This window comes from Coptis chinensis, chromosome 3 (genome assembly GCF_015680905.1).
Source record: "Coptis chinensis isolate HL-2020 chromosome 3, ASM1568090v1, whole genome shotgun sequence".
NCBI lineage: Eukaryota > Viridiplantae > Streptophyta > Magnoliopsida > Ranunculales > Ranunculaceae > Coptis > Coptis chinensis.
In genome coordinates, this window is record NC_141458.1 from 108,783,347 (window position 1) to 108,805,856 (window position 22,510).

Genomic DNA, 22,510 nt, shown 5'->3' on the forward strand with positions numbered 1-22,510 from the left:
CGCCACTGTGCTTAATATATGGAGAGGGATAGAGCCACTCCCTTAGAACCACTCCACTCCAAATGGAACATAGAACATGAGTTGAGGGCTGACTCTTTTGTGGAGATGATCTCCCTATCATGGAGATCAGACACACGCACATGCAAAGATGATCACTATTGCAAACTAACAATTTCATGTCGGAATGCTATTCAACAGGTTCAAGCACTATACCAGGTATAACCAGTTTTGGAATCAAATGTTAGCATAAACTCGCACTAGAGGGTTGAGTTTTATGCAGGGAAATAGTACATATGTGAAGAGGCCACTCAATCCATGCTTTTTTAGATGTACCCAAGTACTTTTGATTTTTAAAAAAGCAATAGTGAAAAACTTCAGAGTAGAAACCGACTCATCATCATGTTGCAACATACTCGATAAGTCAGGCATTGGCATCTATTATTTATTATAAACATCCCATATGTTATTAGGCCAGTGCAACAGTTACTAAGCCGCTAATTATGTACTATTTTTGGTCAACCTAGAACCAACTTTCTGCTTGTCTGGTAAAGTACGGTCTGCTAAAAGGTAAAAAGGACCAGCAGATAAAGAAGATCATACCTGACAGTTGGTATAAAATGTTGTGAAGTTCTCTGATAAGTTATAAACTCGCACAGAACATTTGGTAAGAGATTGCTGCAAGCCTCCTCAACAATCTGCATATGAAGTTATATCATCAATGGACATCAAAACAAAAAAGATTCTATAAAGAGCAGTATCGTGTATATATGCCAAATGCAATTAACAATTCCTTAGAGTACAAAAAAAAAACCATGCAAACTAGAGCTACAAACAAGGAACCAAGTTGCTACCAATGCAAACTGAAGCAAATGAAGTCCCAAGGCACGCTCAGCCGGATGAGCTAGCACAATGATTCCCGTCTGTCCAAAAAAGGGTATCAGAAACCAGGCATGATAGATAATCCCTGTTGAAGCACCTCATGAACATTTTATAAAGAACTTACCTCCCTTAGATCTTCTACAACTTTACCAGATTTCCTGATAATTGAACATATACGAGCATGTGCATAGAGTAGGTAAACAGCAGTGTTTCCCTGCCAGCATATTTGAGATGATATCGTTAAAAATGAGACAACCACGGAATAACAGGGGCTCAGAATAATGTAAGCCTGCCCACTGGTCGACCCCTCGCACAGTTCCACAAGAAGCATTGGAACAACTCTTACAACGGGAAGGACAAAGTACAGGATAAAACGAAATTCACAAAAGGCACGAGTATTTTATAAAGGAAAAAACAGGTAATAATGGGAATGTTATCAATGAGGTGAAAGAAAGAGTACAGAATTTACGACAAAGTCGCAGACACCTAGAATGCTAATATTCCTTGACCAAGGTCACATCCCTATACCTGGTAAAAAACCTGTTGAACTTTTTTCTGGAAAAATCTTGGAATTCTCAAATGAGTTTTAGACTAATACAAATTTATACGAACAAGATGATTGACAAAGTACATAAACCATAGATACCTGTTAGTGGAAATAACTAAAAGATATTAACAACAAAAAGAGAAAGAAAATGGAACGGACTTATTAGATGGTTCAACTAAAATGACAAGAAATAATTCCTCAATGGCAAAAGTCATTAGAATATTAGACCCATCCATTTTCAGAGAACTTGTAAACAACCCCCAAAATAAATAAATAATAAATAATAAATAAAATAAAAAAATCAGTAATTAATACATGTATTATATATAATATAATAATAATTAATAATCTAAGTAAATAAATAAACAAAATTGATATAGACGTTCCCAACAGGTGGTTTTACGATGACTAGTGGATGTCATAGTCAACTTCTAATTTCACTAACAAGAGATAAGACACGTGTTAAGGCATTTTTGTAATTTCTATTGTATAAGAGAATCAATTCAACTGGGATCATCAAATTCACATATTGAAAATATCAATTCCTAAAAACTAACAAGTTCCAATTGGATTTACTAGAGACTGTAAATAGCAACCATGGAATAAATATTTCTGTAGTATAAGAGAATAATTTCAACTGGGATCATAATTCACATACCACAAATATCAATTCCTAAAAACTAACAAGTTCTAATTGGATTTACTATAGACGTTAAATTGTAACTATTGAATAAATATTAGAAAATCCAGGATTTTCTAGAAATGGCACAAGCACTGAAGTCAATTATTGAACTGTCAAGGGAATTTTGTGTATACATAGACATTCTCTACATTTTTGTACCAGTCCTAATTAAGCATATTTAAAGTGAAATCCTGTACAACAGGATCTTAAAAATGTACACAGAATATGAAACCAGTTACGCACCTTATTATTAAGCATCTGGTCATAATTGAAGGTGTAGTTCGTTATCCTGTTGTTTTTCAGATCTGCATATCTATTAAATACAACAAACAAGAGTTAGAGTCCAGCAAAAGAAAACCAGAAAAACTCTGTGTGTGTGTGTGTGTGTGGGGGGGGGGAGAGGACTCTATGAGCAAAATGAGTGACTGCCAACACAAAGGTCGTCTAAGATTCTCTCTTTCATGCCCGTCCATTATTATATTGGTCAAGCACACCTCGTCTTAGAGCATCTCCTGTTTCTCACAAGGTTGAGTTACATTTAGGGGCGCGGAATTTACACCCCACTTAATGAGATCAGCCCCCCTTTGGTAAAACTGTAAAAGGGTGGAAAAATAATGGTTATTCCAAGTATGTCCCAGCTTAAGCACCCCGTGTAAAAAGAGTTACGGCAACCAAGTGCCGCAAGAATCAAATTCTCACAATACCTTTCTGCCGTGGGAACCACATTCTCACAATAACTCCCTGCCGCGAGAACCACACTTTCACGGTAACTCAGTGCTGCAAGAAATTTTGAGATTTTTGTAATTGTTTTGCATAACCACGGAAGCCATATCCCGCAAGAGCTGAAACCTTGTGGCCAACCCCTACCGTGAAATCTACATATTCACGGTAGTCTTCTACCGCGAGACACTTTAAAATGGGGTGGGTGCTTGTGTATTTAAAATTTAGGGGTGTATGCAGAACTGTTAGTTAATGGAGGGGTGTGATTACCAAGGAATCTTTAAAAGGGGTGTCAATCCCATTAAGTGGTGTGTAAATACCGCCACCCTACATTTATGCAACATAAATTGATGTTGAGGAATTTTTATTGGTAAAAGGAGGGGAATACTAAAATCCAGCAACCCTAGATGGGACATTATCATCTTTAGAAAAAGATTCTTTTTGAACAATCAATATCTCAAGTTAGCCTTCTATCACTGCAAGTCTTTAAATTTATTAGCAATTACGACTTTCCACTTGTCAATTAAAATGGAACCACAAAAAAAGGAGATGGTGTTAAATAGGCCAGGAAGCCAGACTGCCAGAGCATGTGCAGAGGCAAGACATGTCTATACCCGAAAAGGAATGACTTTGACTATATGCAATGGTAGACAGCAAGAGATGATTAATATACCCAGAAAGGCAATGAATTCTTGAATAAGATATGAAATGCCTACTTAAGCATAAGAACACGGAACTTACTTGACCGCTCCATAGCCAACTGCTTCAGCAGTTTGCTCAAGCTCTTCATCATTCCACTCTTCAGCCTTGCCTAATAAAATTTAGAGAAAACATTCGTGAAATCGGGCTAAAAACAGGCCGAGTGGCAGTGTGGCACCAATATGTTCTAAATCTTGCTATAGAAAATGTAGACTAGAACTGTATGAGAAACAGAGGATCAAATGGAAAGATCCAACCAAAAAAAGGGGGGACAGTCAGCAGAACAATACCACGTCCGACAAGTGCAGCTTTACTGTGGTTCTTGGCTTCATCAAGTAAATCGACCAATCTCACTACTTCACTGCTACGAGTTCGGAAACGCTTTCCATCATCTCCGAGAACAAGACCAAATCCCACGTGGCTTGTCTTAGGATAAGGATGCAACTTCTCATCTTGTGGAAGCCAACCTGCTCATCTAGCGGCCTGAAATAATTTTTTACAGTTAAGCTCACTTTCAGCCCTAAGTTTTAGAATATACAACTCACTTCTAGCCCCTCGATGCAGGAAAAAGAAAGAACAGGAAGATTTCGTGGAAGTGACAATTTCAAGTTCATTATTGTCTACACTGTACCTCCAGCTCCAGGCAATAAAGGTATTAAAAGCCCTAATGGGGAACACGCCAAGGATCACTATCATTACTACTGCAAACTGCAGTGGAATGCTTCAACGCAAAGCTCAATTGAACTACATTTTTTGTCGCAGATCTGCCCAGTTATGTCTTGAATCTCATAGATTGCCAGGAAAAGTGCAACAAGGGAAAACTAAAGCACGGGAGCTGCAAATGATATTACATTACTGAAGATGCATAGATACGTAGTTATGTACACTGAATACCATTTCGAAGTGCCCTTGCTGACCCACGTCAGTAACGTAAATGATCCACTCAGCTTTTTCGTCATTAAGACGGTACCTGTAAATAGGAAGCAACGATACCAAAAATAGTGGGATTATCCAAACAAACTAACCAAAAAATGTATGCTTTTATGAAGATTAAATAATTACTAGTCCATGGGGCACGTGTATCACAAAGGAGTGTAGGGAGTAAGTGAGCACGAATGCACGATATGAATTTGAGTATAGGATCAGTACCCAAGCTTCTTGTTCCGGCAGAAGAGCAAGAGATTTGATTCTCTTCATTGAAATAAAAGCAAATGGATAATGAGGAGGTAATTAGATCTCATTCAAATTGCACCACAATAAAGTTATTGGATTTCCCATAATTCAAATGACCTTATTTTAGCAAATATGAACCCAATTTAATTGCTTAGAAGTGACTTCACAATCCAAATAGATAACCAAAACCATTAAAAAGATGGAAACCAAAACCCTATTCTCAAGTCAGAATGTCAGATTAGCCAAAGAAGTTTACAGACAATACAAAGAAGAATTGGGGAAGATGAGTTCAATCTAGGCAGTACAGGAATGGTTTATGTTGGAAGAGAGCAAATTAGGGAATGTCGCTGCGATGAGATCAACAGAGAAAGTGTTTGTGCTGGTTTGAAGGAGATGATATGTTGTATTTTTGTTGCCCTTCTATATCTTAATATTAAAGCTCCCACAAGGGGTATTTTTCGAGCTCTATTAGAATTCCACATCATCTCCTATTAAAACGAGAATTTCTCTCCTATTTAAAAAACGGAAATCTTTTTTTACAACGGGAATTCCTCTCCTATTAAAACAAATTCTAGCACTTCTAATTAAAGCGGGAATTATTCTCCTAGGAATTCCTCCCCTATTGAAAAGGGAAAATCTAGCATATCTAATTAAAACGAGAATTATTCTCCTATTAAAACATGATCTCTCCCAATTGAAAAAAACGAGTTTTTAAAACTTAATTAAAACAATTTGTTAGAAAATTAAAACGGGTTAGCGACTAAAACAGTAGTCCCAATTTTCTAAAAAAAATCTAAATATTTTCGAAAGAGCCGGTGCGTATGCACGGGCCTACAAGCTAGTTTTAATGTATAATTTACTATTTTGATATATATATAATATAATTTGAAGTCAACAATGAGGTTAAAATCAGAAAGTAAAAGTACGATTACACTTTTACCCTTCTTTAACATGTTATTCACTGCTTTAGTCTTCGCTTTGGCATGTAATATGAAAAGATTAATAAGATTAAAACTGGAAAAAAAATGTCCATGGAGTGGAAGAATCACTATAGGTCGTCGAAGATTTATTATAGAAGTAAGATAAGATAGATGTATAGGAACCCTACACCGACCTGCAATGTCACACAAATTGCGAGTTTAAGGCATGTGTTTGTCAATCACACAGGTCATTACAGGAATCACCAGACATCATGGACAGTAATACCCTTAAGTTGTGAGACAGAGATACATGTATACTTCGCCTAAAGCAGAACATAGTTTCTTGGATTAAATCATAAAATTCCTCTTTCTACGTAAAGAAGAAATTTTGATAAATTAATGTCCACAAAAAGCCTAACGTAGACATTTGAATTAATAAGAGTCCACTGCTAGTATTAAAAATTCATATTAGGGTTAGGTCAAGAGGACCCTCCATTATCAGTTGCAATTAGCCAAAACCCCCATTTTCAAAAAAAGAAGAAGGTGAAAATGAATGTTGGCCACCAAAAGGCGACACTGTGATACAGCATACGGGTCTCAGATTTTGTTAACCCGCTCTGATACTAACCTTATAACCTCATTTAACTAAATACAGTCATGACTGGAAAGAAACATATCAACAACTGTGGATTTATTTGGTCTATGAACTAAGGAAGAATGTGAGAGATTTAAAAACAATCATCCGGATTTTAGAATGTAAGACAGTCAAAGCAATAGACAACAAAAATTCCTGATATTTTGGGACAGATGATATTTCGGGACAGTTTTCTGACAATAAATTTGTTTCAATTTTTAGTCTTAGGATTGTAGAAAAATAGAATTATAACCATCACTTAATGCACTTATCAAAGTCAGATAACCATATTAAAAACAGAGTCACTAAAGCGGAGCAAGAAGGCACTTAAAAGGCTCAATAAACCTAAGTAGAACTCAAAAATGTAAACAGCATAAAGTAGTCAGTGCATTCTATACTCCAAACGTAATGATTACTAACTAACCAAAGGGTCGCCAGATCAGTCGACGCGTAGTTGTAACCACCATCACTCTTTACCACAATTAAAGGTACTTTTTTTTTTCCTTTGAAAAAGATAACCCGGGCACCCTCACTTTCCTCGATAGACCCTTTTTCACTAAGACCCTCCAAGACTCCAGGAATATATGGGTTATAAAACCTTTCACCCTGATGAACAAAAAGGTGTTAACAGAGGTGGTTTATAGAGCAAATTAACATAAACCTGAAACCTAGCAGTCCTTACAAACACATATAAACAACACGTGTATGTGAGTGTAGATATAGGGAGGGATAGAACAAATACCTTGGAACCACTCCCTTAGGCCTTAGAGACATGCCACTCCAAAGGGGGAAATAAATAAGTCAGATAAACATAAACTGCAGCCTATGAAGTCCTAATTCAAAAACAAATACATACATATATATGTGTCACATATTTATTTAATCAAGGACGGACCCAGAGGGTGAGGGTATTCAGTTAAATACCTTCACTTATTTCAAAATGTTACATATAGTTTATGTTATCCTGGGCAAGAAATCTATAAGCCTAAATTATTACATATAGTTTATGTTATCTCTTGCTATAAATTATTACCTTTAGACTACAAATTCATACTATCCTAAATCAGTTTGTCATGTTTTTCAATAATAAAAACTTCGTTATTTCATTGAACTTTCTAACTTATTGTGATTTTTTAAATGGTGAAGTCTAAAAATTATTAAATTTCTTGTTCAAGTTGGTCTTTTGATATGTAGTCCAATAGGTTGAAATGTTTAATACCCTCGAGAAATTTTCTAAGTACGCCACTGTGCTTAATATATGGGGAGCAATAGAGCCACTCCTTTAGAACCACTCCACTCCAAATGGGACATAGAACATGAGTTGATGGCTAACTCTTTTGTGGAGATGATCTCCCTATCATGGAGATCAGACACACACACACATACAAAGATGATCACTATTGCAAACTAACAATTTCATGTCAGAACACTTATTCAAAAGTTTCGAGCACAATACCATGTATAACCAGTCTCGCAATCAAATGTTAGCATAAACTTGCACTTTTAGCAGATTATTATCTAAGTCACATTGACATGGATACGTGTGTCGGTGTCCGACATGGCACCTATATGAAGTAGATGGGGACACAGCTAAATATTACAATTCTGTAGTTACCCAACAAATTCTTCAGCTCAATACCCTATAAAGCACATCTTTACAAATAAATTACTATGAAAGTGGCATATCATGGAGTTGTAACTATGTTAAAAGATTATGTTCTTAGTTTTTCAAGGTTTTAGGGTATAGAAGAAACCCTAGTTTGAAATCGTATGCACAACGTGGCCGTGTGTCCAACACGAATGTCCTTGGGTATGTGTCCAACACGGACTTTTTTTAAGAATATGGTGTCCATGTTACTTAGATGTTTTAATACAACGGAAGAACACCAAACCTTCAAGACCCACCCCCCAAAAAAGGTGTTTCTTCTGAGGAGATTGGCGTTTACCTACACTTCTATTGTGTAGGTAAACAATGAAAAAAGGTAACGGGGTTTCCAGATTAGCACGGACATTTCATAAAGGACAAAGATTAAAAGAGCAACAGCACTCAGAGCATAAATAATAAGAGCAGGAACACATTGCACCAATAATACATATACTGCAATAACGAAAAAAATACCTTTTCTTCTAATTCAACTCCAAGACGTTGATAGACCATATCAAACTCCCTGCAGCTAATCTCACAGATCTGAGCCCATGCTCTGCAATAGTTCTTTTCGCCACCCTGTTATACTCATTGGACCAGAACAAGAATATCAATAATGCTACTTATCAATGCCCATGAAAATTTGTACACTTCAATGAAAAGGCCCAACACTATAATCATTGATTTATGTTTAAAATAAAAGGCAAGTTAGCATTTCAAGTGCCTTGACATGAACACGTGCATAGAGTATCTAGTAGTGATATGGTTAGGACTTAAGACCTCAAAGATCAATCTCAAATTAATGTTAAAAGTCTTTCACCTGGAGTTGAACCACTGCCCTCTGCGCACGCTCCTTAAAATCAGGATCATTATCAAATCTCTCCTTTGACTTCTTGTAAAAAACCTGAAAATACCAGTTAAATAGAATAATCATGAACACCTTTGCTTTTGAAAGATTAATGTGGGAATTTTACTACTTCAAGGCTTTCAAACTAATTCCATTGTTTTATGAATTCATAAAATTTTGGCTAAGATATATATTACAGCTTCCTCTACATAGACGAATGTAAAATATATTACACGTGACAATATTGTCAAATTTGTCAAAAGTCTTTATACGTCAATCACTAAGTTCACACCATAAGTCCCCATCTATACATATGACATTCAATTATTTTTTAGAAGCATGTTCGGAGTTCTTACAAAGTAAACCCTCACAAATAAAGGAAAGATAACTTCCTGATCTTAGAAGTGATGCACCTTAGAAGTGTTGCACCGTATTCATGGGGATGGGAAAAAAAAAGGAAAGAGAGGATATTTTTTCCCTTTTTAGATTGGTAAAAGAGAAAAGATTATTCACCAACCAGTTGATGAATATATTTCCAATATTTACCTTGATATGTTATTCCTAGCCATCTCAGCTGAGAATTCAAGGGCTTAAATAATAATAATAATAATTATAACAAGTTTAACAACAATAATAATAATAAAACACCGTGATCCACCTATCAGGTTGATGCTTGGTACTTAAAAGAGTGATTGTTCACATACTTACCACAAGATGAAATGCTAACACAAACGAGTTAGAGAGGATCATGTCCCAGTAGGAAGCAATGCACCGATCCAAGAGTCAATTTATGAAATATAAAGTACAAGTCAAAATGCTGGAACGTTCACTACAGTGCCAACAACTGGATAAGACATGGAAAAGGTTCTAAAACCAGCACCTCAAGTTTCATCAGAAGTGAGGAAAGAGATAACCATATGTTTGTTTCTGATAAGTAAAGTGGGTAAAATTCCAGACCCTTTGCCTGACGGAGATAAACTCCTTTCACCAAAGAAAGCAATCAATGATGAAATTGACACTTCCAACTTAAAAATGCTAATCTTAAAAGAGAACTCCAAACAAAAAGGTGAACTCTCACCTGTATTAATGAACCTTCCTAGTGTACAACCGATTAATTATCTCCTCTTTTACAGTTCTAACTGATTCCAGTTCTAGAGGAGGTACAAACTACAAAATACACAACATTATCCTCAAAATTTCTTCATAATGTTGCTAAATGGTCTGCAACACCATTTATCTCCCTAAATGCATGGATAAAAGCAGTTATGTCAATTGATCATAAATGACCAAGTTCAGACAATACCAAGTTCAAGCCTCCCTTCTGTTGATACAATTTATGGCATTCAAATAGTGTTGCAGCCTAAAACAACATATTACGTGTCCGCTAGTTATGAACACTAAATGAGTTTCAGATCTAATAATATTCTTACTAGTCAGGAGTAAACCTAAAACAGATAGAGAATTGCAACCACATCCTCACGAGTACTCTCAAGTAGTGGTTCATAATACAAGACAATGTAGCTTCTTTCTAAAACGAAAAAAAAAAAATGAGAGGCTTTCATAGCTCACCTGCAGATCTCCAATGGCCTGTTCTCCAGCTTCCTCCCAATTTGGGAACTGATCGAATAAGAACTCAATCAACATACCAAACTGCAAAAAATTTGAAACATTTTGTAAACGAACATATTAAGGATATGCAGAGAAAATACTTTGAAGAACTAAAAGATGTACACTAATATGGGCACCAGCGGAGTACACTAAAAACATCCAATGAACCGAACGTATAGGATGATTGCTATAAAAGGAGTAAAACAAAGACCAAAGCGGACATGAACTGCAGTATTTTAGTTCTTGTTCTAGAACATCTACATATTAACAAAAAATTACAACGCCACGAATAATCTAGAGTACTTTCCAGTTTCCACCAGGTATGATGTGATAAAATGTAAAATAATAAAGGGGAAAAAAATCAACATATTGGCAAAAGGTCCACCTGTGCCCCAGTCTCCAACATGATTTCTACGAAGAACATTGACATTTGAGAATTCCAGCATACGTGCAAGGGCATCTCCAATTATAGTAGACCGTAAATGACCAACATGCATTTCTTTCGCAATATTTGGCAATGAAAAATCAACCACCGCTGTTTTCAAATTCAGTCTAGGTGCCCATATCTCAATACCAGATTTCAACATCTTCTCAATACTCTGCACCAATAAAAAGTATGCCTACAACATTAGCATCACCTCAAAAAACCAATAAACACAAAAACTTCACCAGTACAACAACACCACCACCTTAGCTATCCACTTGCTAGACAAGACAATGTTAACAAATCCAGGTCCTGCAACTGATGACTCTTCAATCATTTCAGTCTCCGGAAGAGTTCCTCTAATCGCCTACAAATACATAAAACCCAATAGTTCGATATCATAAAGTACAAACCAACACTGATGGGCATCTTAATAACATTCATTCCGGTACCTGTCCAATAGCAGGAGGACCCTTGAACTGAGTCGACTTCCCTTTTACCAATGCCCACAAGCTCATTGCATTATTACTACACAATACGCGTATAAATTAGGATTATGCGTAAAATAAGCAATCGTAAAATGTGATTGGATAAGTAAAAAGTTCCATTGGTAATCTCCAAATTTAGCAGTGCATGCTACAACTAATGGGTCGACCTCTGTGTCAGGTAGTGCCGGGGACGGAGTAAATCGTTCAATATTGCCTTGCCTTTAGGTTAGGCAGAGTCTAAGAATGGGAGACAGTAGTCGACTCAATTCCCTCGCTGGCCGTTTCTCTATCTCGTATGAGGTGCATGGAGAGGAGGGGATCCGAGTGTGCTTGTAGCGAATTCTACCGATCATAGAGAATAGATAGAAAAGATTTGAACTCACAAGAGTAGAAGTCAGAACAATCAGACTCACCTACAGACCAACAATTTCGCATACTCGATTCTTTTCTTTCCTATACCAGCAAATTTTCTTTTCTAATGAACTAGTATATTGTCCAGTCATTTCATGCTTCCTTTACTTGTATGTTGTAAGAAGTTAGCAATCCTAAGGAATAATCTGTGTATGGTGAGTTTTGATTCTTGCATGTTTATTCGCCTGGTAGATGCATCCAGAGAACTCCATTCTGGTGGTTCAGGAAGGTGTTCTTATAACTGCAATGCAGATGGACCTATATTCTCGGGCAACATTATTTCTGGAGTCCTAGTATATATTAATAAGGTACAACATCTTCTTTGGACTTGTTAAGAGTCTCAGCTCGACACGAGCAAAACACAATTCAAAGTGGCATTTTTTTTTTTTGGCAAGTGGCAGTTAGAAGGAAAGAGCTAGAAATTGAAGAATTCCGAGTCAAGAACATGCAAAGGCCTGGATCTAAGGAAATCTCTTAAGGGAAATCCTGAATCAAACATTTCTTTGGCAGGTAAAAGCCAGATATATGTTTTGAAGGACTTGGTAGTAAAGTTGAAATCAACACTTCTGCTGAGCGAGTTGCAGTGGACAGTCTTACTTGCTCATTGAAGTCAACAATCATAATGGAATTACTTGCACAGTTGCACTCCAGTTATTGTTGGCGGATTGATTTAAAAAGTGAAGATGTTGAGCGGTTGGTGGGTGGGAAAGACCGAAAGACAACCAGTTGATTTATGTTGAGCGAGTCTGTTTCTCCTACGCCTCATAGATATTTTTCTTACTGTCAATCTCGTTCCACATCCCACTCGCAATATGGTGCCCAGTAAGAGTGTGTCATAATTCTTTCATTGTTGAGCGCAGTAGGTTTTAAAACATATTTTGAGAAATTTTGAATATCTGTAAGCCAACCTTGCTAGCAAGAGTTTAGCGGGGGAAAATAAAAACCCCCAGCAAGAAATGGTGTAGTGCAATTTGATATTGTACCGTGCAAGAAAACTGGTCAACTTAAATTGCTGCCAAATGGAAAACAAAATCAAACAAATAATAGACCAAAATGTTACTTCAAAAGTTTGCATATGATATTGTAAAACCAACTATTCTCCTACAGTGAAACAAATGCTACTTCTATCAAAAAATGATTAGGGTACAGACCAGAATGGCATGCTCTCAAATATAGATTTATGCACATCCAAGCAATACTTTGACTAAACCCACCGCAATCAACGTAATAGAGATAGCAAAGATACGCAAGGACAACTCTGACATGAATAAAAGTAATCAGTAAACAAATAACCACCGAGACAGCAAAAAGATTGCCATTTAAGTAAGATCCTCCTCTGGTTCTCTGGCCCTCAATGCAATGCATTTTCTGTTTCCCCCAATGCAAATGTTGCGCTCAAGAGAAGTAGGATCTTCCAGCCATCCTGCGCAGATATTGCAAAGAGAAAAAACAAAAGGCAACTTAGGAACAAGGATATTGTTAATAAAATATATGCAGAGATTATAGTAAACTTGATTATACTTGCGAGACGTGTACAGTTTAAAAGTTCACAAGGAAAGGAAACATGACTTCTCTTGTAAAGAACTAGTTAGAAACAGAATTCAGTAGTAGATCAGTCGATGTTGAGTCAAATGAAAATAGCAAGTGTGCTATCTGAACATTTAAAAAAGCTAAATATATGAAGTTTTAAACAAATACTAGAATCATCCTTTGCAACTTGATCAAATCTTTAACCAAATCAAAACTCGCAAGTAAAATCAAACTTACCAGCGGCGTCACTTTGTTAAATTGCTGCGCAACTTCACTAAATCTGGTAGCATCCACCTCATAAATGGCAGCAGCTAACTCCTGCCATTAACAATCACTTCCATATTTGAGCTAAATTATTACAATAGTTAGGATGTTCTTAACCACAGCAACCATTCCTGCGTTAACAATTCCATCAAACACAGAAAAACCCTCTCATAGACATCTTTAAATTTGGCAAGTCGCCAACGATCCATAAAAAACATGTTTCAAAATGAGAACTTTGAGGTGATCAAGAAGAAAATTTGTAAGCTTAATCCGCAAGTGAACACGGGAAAAGAAGCTATCTATAGTGGGGACTACCGGTGTATAATTAGGGCTACATTTTCAGATGGTATGTCATTTTTGCAATTTAAGACCTCTATGCAGTAAAGGCTTGGCGCCGGAAGTGAACCAGGAGATATGCAATGGGCCTAGGCACTAGGCACTTGGGGTGAGCCCAGACTCCTAGAGCCTAGGAGATGGGCCTATGGGAGCATTTCACTGAACAGACTAAGACCAGCATATAGATAGATATGTATTAACAGAGGAATCGACCAGAAATTTTCCTTCTGGAGAGCAGAACTCAGTAGTGGAGCTAAACTCACTCTTAGTAAATCCATAATAAACTAACTACAGACTAACGAATACCAGGGCAGGGTTTCTACGAAAACTTACAGCTAAAAATTTGTATTCCCGTGTCCCTGAGAAAGTCGGGTCCAAATCCTGCATAAGCAGAATGGCTAATTAAATTCTGCTAATGTGCTAAAGAAAGGACAAAAAAAATACAAAAAAGGACCAAAAAAAAATACGAAAAAGAAGAGATGCAAGGATAAACCTGATATTTCTCCAGCGAGTTGGTTATTGCAATGGCGCCGCCTTCAACGAGTTGGCAGAGACAAGCATTGAGAAGACACTCTTTAACACTGTCCTTCAGAAGGTTATTGTTCAGTGAGCGACGCGCTGTCTCTTCATAAATCTTGACCGCCTTTGCATATCTGCAAGTATGTGCATATATTTGTTTATTTAATTTTTTTTTTCTCTCATAAGTAAAATTCGTCTTTATCGGGGGAAATCATTCTTAAATAATGTTTACTCCTCTTGCCAAACATGCAACTAATGCACTGAAAGCCTGGCACTTAAGTATCAGGCATCTGAGTCTGACATGACTAGTACTTTGGGACAAATGTTACAGCAAGCAGGTTAAGTTGGTGGCCACTGGAGCTTTCTTCAAATTACTGGGTCTCTAAGCATCATGGTCAAACTACTATTACTGCCATGGATTTATATGGCCTTGATCCATAACACCGAGAATAGAAGGGTTCACAATCCGTGTACTAGGAAGTACAAGAAACCCCAAAACCAAGTATAAAATTGAAAGATACCAGAATTAAGAGCATCGACTTGAGAAATAAAAAATAAAAATAATACCAAGGATTCAATAATCAATATTATAATTAGGGAAAGGAATTTACTGCTCCAGTTCAGCAGTAAGCTGTGCAACTTTCTGCTTGCACTGGTTTGCGGCAATTGTAAATTCTTCACTTGAAAAAAGATCTGCAGCTCGTTCCAAGTAAGCAATAGCCTGAAGAAGATCTTCTTTAGTCGCATATAAGTCCCCAATTTCCTGCACAAAGGTGTGCTTCCATGTCATTACACATATTAGAACTCTCTGCATCACATCGATCCTATAATATCTATCTATATGAATATTCGCCATATTGTGGAAACTCGAAAATCCTACACTCAAGCATAATAGAAAATTAGAAATTTAATAGGATTATACCAAATAGGACGAGTTCTGCATCTAGAGCACATACTTTATATTTTGAATTTCGGGAATGAAATGAACTTTCTAATAAAAGATAGGGACTTCACCTTGCAGTATCTTGCAGCCATATCTAGTCTGCCAATTTCTGTAAAATAATTCACTGCAGTCTCCAAGCACGATATGGCCTCTGCACACAGCCCAATGTGAAAAAGAGCAAAGAAGATGTGTGATGAGTCCAAAAGATAACAGATAGAATGTTAAAAGGGAATAAAACTATTCAGACAAAAATCTCAGAGAATTATTAAAAGAAGAGACAGTAGCAAAAGAAGTTCAAATAAATGTTTGAGAAACAGACACAGACCCAGGCTCAATTGCTCAATTTGCAATATCCAATATATTGTCTTCATCTTTCATAATAAAACCATCTCTATTCACTTTCCCGAGTGAAGTAACTCTTTACCACAATTTAATACAGGACTTATAGAGAGAAAACCTTACAATACCAGCTAGTCAGATGCAAAAAGGGAACAACCCCCTACAAACTTCACCCAAATTTACATGATACCCAATATACGCCCTTGTCACAGAGTAACTAAAGACTAGGCTCTATACTAGTCTCTGGAGAGAAAATCTCCGCGTTCCCTCTTGGTTATAGTAGAAATCTTATTCCCTCTTGGTTATAGTAGAAATCTTATTTCAACATATACAGGGAACGTTGGGAGTTCTTCTCCAGAGACTAAGTATAGAACCTAATCACTCTGTGACACCCCTCCACCTCCACTGCCACCGAAACAATCACCACCATTAACGAGATGTGGAGTTTTAACTGCATTCTTGTTTCCACAAGCAACCTTCTCAGTACTTCCTGGTCATGCACAAATGCCTCTCTCTCTCTCTCATATATTCTTCAGCATTTCTCCAGTGGCTTATTTTTCAATTTGCGTTGAAACACTTGCAATCTTTTTTATTTTATCAGCAAAAAAAATATATATATTATATTAAAAATAGCGATGTAGTGTGAGCGGTTCAAAAGAAAAAAGGATATCCTAGTAACACGACAAGGGAGCTAACAGCAGAAAACACCTTTGGTAGATATCTTCTTGTAGGCATAAGCGGCATCTACATAAGCAGCAGCAGCTTCATGCTTGTGGTCAAGCTGTAAACCCCACAAAAAAACATGTCAACTAAAGTAAAACAGGACTGAAGAAAACATCTACAGGAAAGCCATATACCTTCAAGTGACAGTTTGCTACTTTTATGTATACCTTCCCAGCAATATCCCCTGAAAAAGAAGTCCAGATTCGTTGGTTAGTTAAGAGTAATATGTCATATCCCATGGGTATGACAAGTGTCTCTTATTATTAGAACTTTGTGTTTAGTCTATATTAGCTTAATCTCATATTAGATTAAAAGTAGGACAGCTGGTCTTTTGAGGAAGTTTCCTGGATGTTAGAGTCAGTCAATGTTGTACTCAGATAGTCATATATAGAGAGTGAGTGAGCGGCTGTAAAGAGAAAAAAAAAAGAAAAGAAAAAGAAAAACAGGCTCTCGTTTCAGAGAAACAGAGATTTCTTTTCCATAGTTATAATCAGTTTGTGCAGTAGTGTGTTAGAATATAACAATTGGTATCCAGAGCCTACGATCTTCGACACCATTACAATGACGTTGGGTGAAGTAGAAAAACTAGCTAAAGGAACCAAGGAACAAGTGATGGAAATGCAAAGTTCACTCAACAAATTGACAGAAAAGGTTACGGGAGATGCCCAAGCCAGAGAGCAACTTGAGAAGAGAATGGAAGACCGATTTGACCAAATCCTCAAGTTACTAAATAATGGCGCAGAAAAAAATAAGCAGCAACAGATAGGGGAAGGGGAAAATTTGAGAGGTGCAGTCATCACAAATACTGGAGCGTCTTCAAATCAATTTCAGATCCAAGACCCATCTACGATGGAAGCTCAAGGTAATTTTCTTAGAGCTCCTAAAGTCGATTTTCCTCGTTTTGATGGAGAAAACCCTAGGGCATGGGCTCACAAATGCTCCCAATTCTTTCAAATCCACCCAATCAAAGAGAATCAAAAGGCCTCTTTAGCCTCTCTATACCTAGAAGGCAAAGCTGATGCTTGGTTTCTAGATTACCAAGAAGGAAAAGAGTGTATCCAATGGGAGGAATTAGTTGAGGACATTTGTGGAAGATTTGAATTAGTTGGACAAGATAATTATGTAGGAAGGTTTAACAAACTAGTTCAGACCACAACTGTGGAGGACTATTTTGAGAACTTTGAGGAACTCAAATCTTTAATGGTGAGCAAAAACAAACAATTCATAGAAGAATATTTTGTATTGAGTTTTCTGAGTGGGCTCAAAGAAGAATTGAGAGCAACAGTGCAGATGTTCAAGCCTACTCGATTGAATCAAGCCTTATATTTGGCTAGAATGCAAGAAGCTGCATTAGATGCCCAATTAAAGAAAGCCAAACCTGCACAGAAATTTTTTCCATCTACCACCTCATATTTCCCCACTACATCCACCTTTAATAAACCATCGACACCAACAACATCAACTCCTAAAACAATTCCAACCTTGAAACCCACTTATCCTCCTTATCAGTCCCAAACTTCTACAAAGCCTTTTCTACCTCCAGTGAAAAGACTTACTCCAAGTCAGATGAAGATTAGACGAGACAAAGGCTTATGCTATAATTGTGATGAATAATACAAACCAGGACACATGTGTAAGAGCCAACAATTATACATGTTTATTACGGATGAAGAAGAACATGAAGAAGAAAAAGGTACCGAAAACGATGCGAGTCACTCTTGAATCAGATTGAAACGGACATGGAGATATCATTGCATGCTTTGACTGGTAGTGTTAGCCAAAATACCATAAGAATACAAGGGCTTATTAAGAAGAGCCCTATCACAATACTTATAGATACTGGGAGTACTCATAGTTTTTTGGACCCAGCAGTGGCTAAACAAGCGGGATGCCACGTAGACCCTACTGCTCAGATGCTAGTAACTGTAGCCAATGGTGAGCGAACAATCAGCAATGCCACATGCAATAAGCTACGATGGGAAATGCAAGGAAATCAGTTTGAAGATGACATTAGGCTGCTGCCTTTGGGAGGTTGTGACATAGTGTTAGGTGGTGATTAGCTGAAAAAATGTAGAGATGTACTTATTAATTTACAGAAGTTGCAACTCTCTTTTAAAAGAAATGGGAAGAAAATTACCCTAAAAGGAGGAGAGGAGGGGGCCACTATTAAGATGATGTCTGGCCAAGCTTTGAAAAGGTTCATACGGAAGAATACACATGGGTTAGTGGGTCAACTATTTTCCATTACTGCCACTCACAGTCCACTGGAAATCACTGCACCTATGACTGAGCTACTGCAAGAGTATAAGGATGTGTTTGCAGAGCTGACCGACTTACCCCCTCACAGAAACTTAGACCACCATATCCCTCTCAAAACCAATTCTAATCCCACAAACCAAAGACCATACAAATGTCCTTATGTCCAAAAATCTGTGATTGAGAAATTGGTTCAAGAAATGCTCGCTTCCGGCATCATCCAGCCTAGTCATAGTCCATTTGCCTCACCAATCTTATTAGTCAAAAAGAAAGATGGCTCTTGGAGGTTCTGCGTCGATTATCGAAAGTTAAACGAGATGACCATTAAGGATAAATTTCCTATGCCCATCATTGATGAATTATTGGATGAACTCCATGGAGCTAAAGTGTTCAGCAAGATTGATTTGAGGTCTGGCTACTACCAAATTAGAGTATATGAACATGATATCTATAAAACAGCTTTTAGAACCCACCATGGGTATTATGAATTCAAAGTGATGCCCTTCGGCCTCACAAATGCCCAGGCCACTTTTCAAGCTCTTATGAACGAAGTTTTCCAACCTTATTTGCGCAAGTGTGTATTGGTATTTTTTGATAATATACTGGTGTACAGCAAGAATATGGAAGACCATCTGAAGCATCTCAAAATGGTTTTTGAGGTTCTTAGAGAACGCGCTCTTTTTGCGAAGATGTCTAAATGCAGTTTTGGCCAGCATCAATTAGAATATCTTGGCCACTTGATCACACAAGAGGGCGTAGCTGCAGATCCTTCAAAAATCGAGGCAATGACTAACTGGCCTATACCTAATACATTGAAGAAGTTAAGGGGATTTATGGGACTTACAGGCTATTACCGAAGATTTGTGAAAGGCTATGGCACTATAAGCAAACCCCTTACTCAGTTATTGAAAAAGAATTGTTTCAAGTGGAGCCCAGCGGCAGAGCGAGCATTCGAGCAACTCAAATCTACGATGACCACAACCCCCGTCCTGGCATTGCCCGACTTCAAACACCCTTTTGTACTGGAAACAGATGCTTGTGCAAGAGGGGTAGGAGCCGTTCTAATGCAAAATGGTCAACCGATTGCATTTTTTAGCAAAGCATTAGGTCCTAAAGCCCTTGGTTTTTCGACTTATGAGAAGGAATTACTAGCTACCTTTCTGGTCATGGCAGTCACAAAATGGAAGGCTTACCTTTCTGGCCACCACTTCATCATCAATACAGACCAACAAAGCATCAAGTACTTCATGGAACAGCGCATTACTACTCTTATGCAACAGAGATGGCTCACTAAACTGTTGGGTTTTGATTACGACATACGATATAAACAAAGTAAGGAAAATAGGGTGGCAGATGCCTTATCAAGAGTGGTAGATGAACATGGCACCTGTCAAGCTATCATGGTAGTCCAACCTCAGTGGATGAAGGAAGTAATATTCAGCTATGCCCAAGACAATGCAGTACAACATCTAATCTCTCAACTACTGCTCACACCCAATGGAGTTAACAATTATTCATACTCTTCAGGCCTAGTAAGATACAAGAGCAGATTGTACATTGGGAGGGACCAAAATTTGAGACAGCGATTGTTGCAGACTATTCATGCGTCATCCGTGGGTGGACACTCAGGTATACAAGGAAGTTATCAAAGAGCCAAGACTTACTTTTACTGGCCAGGGTTAAAGAAGGATATATTAGAATTTGTCAGCAGCTGCGATGCTTGCCAAAGAAACAAAGGAGAACATGTATTTCCAGCTGGACTCCTCCAACCACTACCTGTACCTACTCAAGCTTGGCAACACATCACCATGGATTTCATCGAAGGGCTACCCAAATCTGACGGCAAGGATGTAGTGATGGTGGTCGTGGACAGACTCACAAAGTATAGCCACTTCATCGGCCTCAGCCATCCTTACACTGCCAGCACAGTAGCGCAGTTATTCCTCTCTCATATCTACAAGTTACACGGCCTACCTGCGTCCATAACCTCTGATAGAGACAAGGTGTTCACTAGTTCCTTTTGGCAAGAATTGTTCAAAGCCTTAGGTACATCTATCAACCTCAGCACTGCCTATCATCCCCAAACTGATGGCCAGACAGAACGCACAAATGCTTGCTTAGAGAACTATCTCAGATGTATGGTTAGTAACAAGCCCACAAACTGGTTCAAATGGTTGCACTTAGCAGAGTGGTGGTTCAATACAAATTTCCACACAAGCCTCAAAATGTCCCCTTTTCAGGCCTTGTATGGTTACTCTCCCCCGCACCCTGCTTTCCCGAGTGAAGTCACCACTTCAATCGCCGCGGTAGAAGAGTACTTGAAACACCAAAATGGGATGTTGGAAATAGTTAGAGGGGTTGCACAAAGCACAAGAACGCATGAAGTGGTACACAGACAAGAAGAGGACAGAAAGATCTTTTGGGTTAGGTGATTGGGTATATTTAAAACTGCAACCATATCGACAAACTTCAGTGACCATAAGAAAAAACTTGAAGTTGTTGGCCAAGTTTTACGGGCCATTTAGAGTGTTGGCAAAAGTGGGTGTTATAGCCTACAAGCTGGAACTACCTACAGGATCGAAGATTCACCCTGTGTTTCATGTGTCGCAGCTGAAAAAGAAATTAGGGACTTCAGTGATTCCCATGCCCAGTTTACCCATGGTAGATCAAGGTGGACAGATGTTAGTTGAACCAATTGCCATTTTGAGTCGCAGAATGATCCCTCGCAACAATCAAGCAGTTAGTCAAGTACTTATTCAATGGTCTAACACTGTTCCGGAAGATGCAACTTGGGAGGACTGGTCGCACATCGCAGCTGGTTTTCCTAACTTCCATCCTTGAGGACAAGGATGTTTGAATGGGGAAGGTATTGTCATATCCCATGGGTATGACAAGTATCTCTTATTATTAGAACTTTGTGTTTAGTCTATATTAGCTTAATCTCATATTAGATTAAAAGTAGTATAGCTGGTCTTTTGAGGAAGTTTCCTGGATGTTAGAGTCAGTCAATGTTGTACTCAGATAGTCATATATAGAGAGTGAGTGAGCGGCTGTAAAGAGAAAGAAAAAAGAGAAATTAAAAGAAAAACAGGCTCTCGTTTCAGAGAAACAGAGATTTCTTTCCATAGTTATAATCAGTTTGTGCAGTAGTGTGTTAGAATATAACATAATAATCACCTTTAGATATTCATTAGCAAAACATAGCTATGTTAATGATACCAAAATAATATGGAATAAAAATAGTAAAAAGAATATTACAAGAGTGGGAGCGTTTGAAAAAAATGGCGGCTTTTTCGTTGAATTCTAGATGGTCTTCAACTTTGTTCCTCGCATCCTCATCAGCTTGTTCCACAGCTTTCTTGGCTGAAAACAAAACACAATAGTTAAAAAAAAGTTTATTAGGACAAACAAAAATAAGAAAATGAACACTCACCCATCAAAGCCTGGTGATTGAGTTCATTGAAACAGTCATCGAGGTCATCGTAACCGTCTTCGTCCTCGTCTTCGTACTCGTCAAAATCGTTACCAACGAGTTCTTCATTTTTTTCTTCATACCCCGAAGGAGGTAACTTTGTCACTTCTTCTTCACCCTCTTCTTTCTCTCTTATAAGAATCCTCACCTCCTTCTTCGGGGCTTTGAATACCAGCTTCACTCTCTTTTTTTCTATTTCTTTCTCATCCTCCCCGTTCTTCTCCATTGTTTCTCTCCTTTCCTCTTTCTCTCTCATTTCCACACGCGTTGATTCTGTTAGGTGGGCCCTTATAATCCTACCTACATTAATATCTAAGGGTGTGTTTGTTAAATTTTAACTCATAGAAAGTAAAGGAAATAAAATGGGTGGTCCATTATGGAATAGAATGAAAATGAAATAATTTTAAATGGTATGTGTTTGGTAAAATGGGGAAAAGAAAGTAAAAATTAG

The 22,510-nt window shown here is 37.7% G+C and overlaps 1 protein-coding gene and 1 pseudogene across 4 annotated transcripts in view; both read right to left on the reverse strand.

The window, feature by feature from the left end:
* Nucleotides 1-594: 594 nt before the first annotated feature.
* Nucleotides 595-11,889, reverse strand: LOC147512828 (arginine--tRNA ligase, cytoplasmic-like; annotated as a pseudogene). The gene is made up of 16 exons (XR_015216099.1): nucleotides 11,863-11,889; nucleotides 11,680-11,741; nucleotides 11,231-11,306; nucleotides 11,044-11,145; nucleotides 10,742-10,953; nucleotides 10,316-10,400; nucleotides 8,720-8,803; nucleotides 8,374-8,478; nucleotides 6,679-6,860; nucleotides 4,413-4,497; nucleotides 3,818-4,010; nucleotides 3,570-3,639; nucleotides 2,352-2,421; nucleotides 1,004-1,093; nucleotides 852-920; nucleotides 595-695 (listed from the first exon to the last, which is right to left on the reverse strand). The product of XR_015216099.1 is annotated as an arginine--tRNA ligase, cytoplasmic-like (transcript).
* An 844-nt stretch (nucleotides 11,890-12,733) lies between these two features.
* LOC147512829 (alpha-soluble NSF attachment protein 2-like) overlaps nucleotides 12,734-22,510 on the reverse strand; it is a 28,841-nt gene continuing 19,064 nt past the window's right edge. Inside the window, exons 1-10 of one of the 3 annotated variants that reach the window (XR_015215116.1) lie at nucleotides 22,021-22,336; nucleotides 21,846-21,950; nucleotides 16,466-16,515; nucleotides 16,317-16,389; nucleotides 15,341-15,420; nucleotides 14,938-15,089; nucleotides 14,301-14,460; nucleotides 14,141-14,188; nucleotides 13,445-13,602; nucleotides 12,734-13,100 (exon numbers count right to left, since the gene is read on the reverse strand). Coding sequence is in view for 2 of the 3 variants with exons in the window: in XM_086595845.1 (XP_086451971.1) it covers nucleotides 13,029-13,100; nucleotides 13,445-13,525; nucleotides 14,141-14,188; nucleotides 14,301-14,460; nucleotides 14,938-15,089; nucleotides 15,341-15,420; nucleotides 16,317-16,389; nucleotides 16,466-16,515; nucleotides 21,846-21,950; nucleotides 22,021-22,315 (1,116 nt within the window). In the remaining variant the exon portion in view is untranslated. Of the gene's footprint in view, nucleotides 13,101-13,444; nucleotides 13,603-14,140; nucleotides 14,189-14,300; nucleotides 14,461-14,937; nucleotides 15,090-15,340; nucleotides 15,421-16,316; nucleotides 16,390-16,465; nucleotides 16,516-21,845; nucleotides 21,951-22,020; nucleotides 22,337-22,510 lie in introns of those variants that run through there. The other 2 variants (XM_086595845.1, XM_086595846.1) reach the window with 2 other exon arrangements.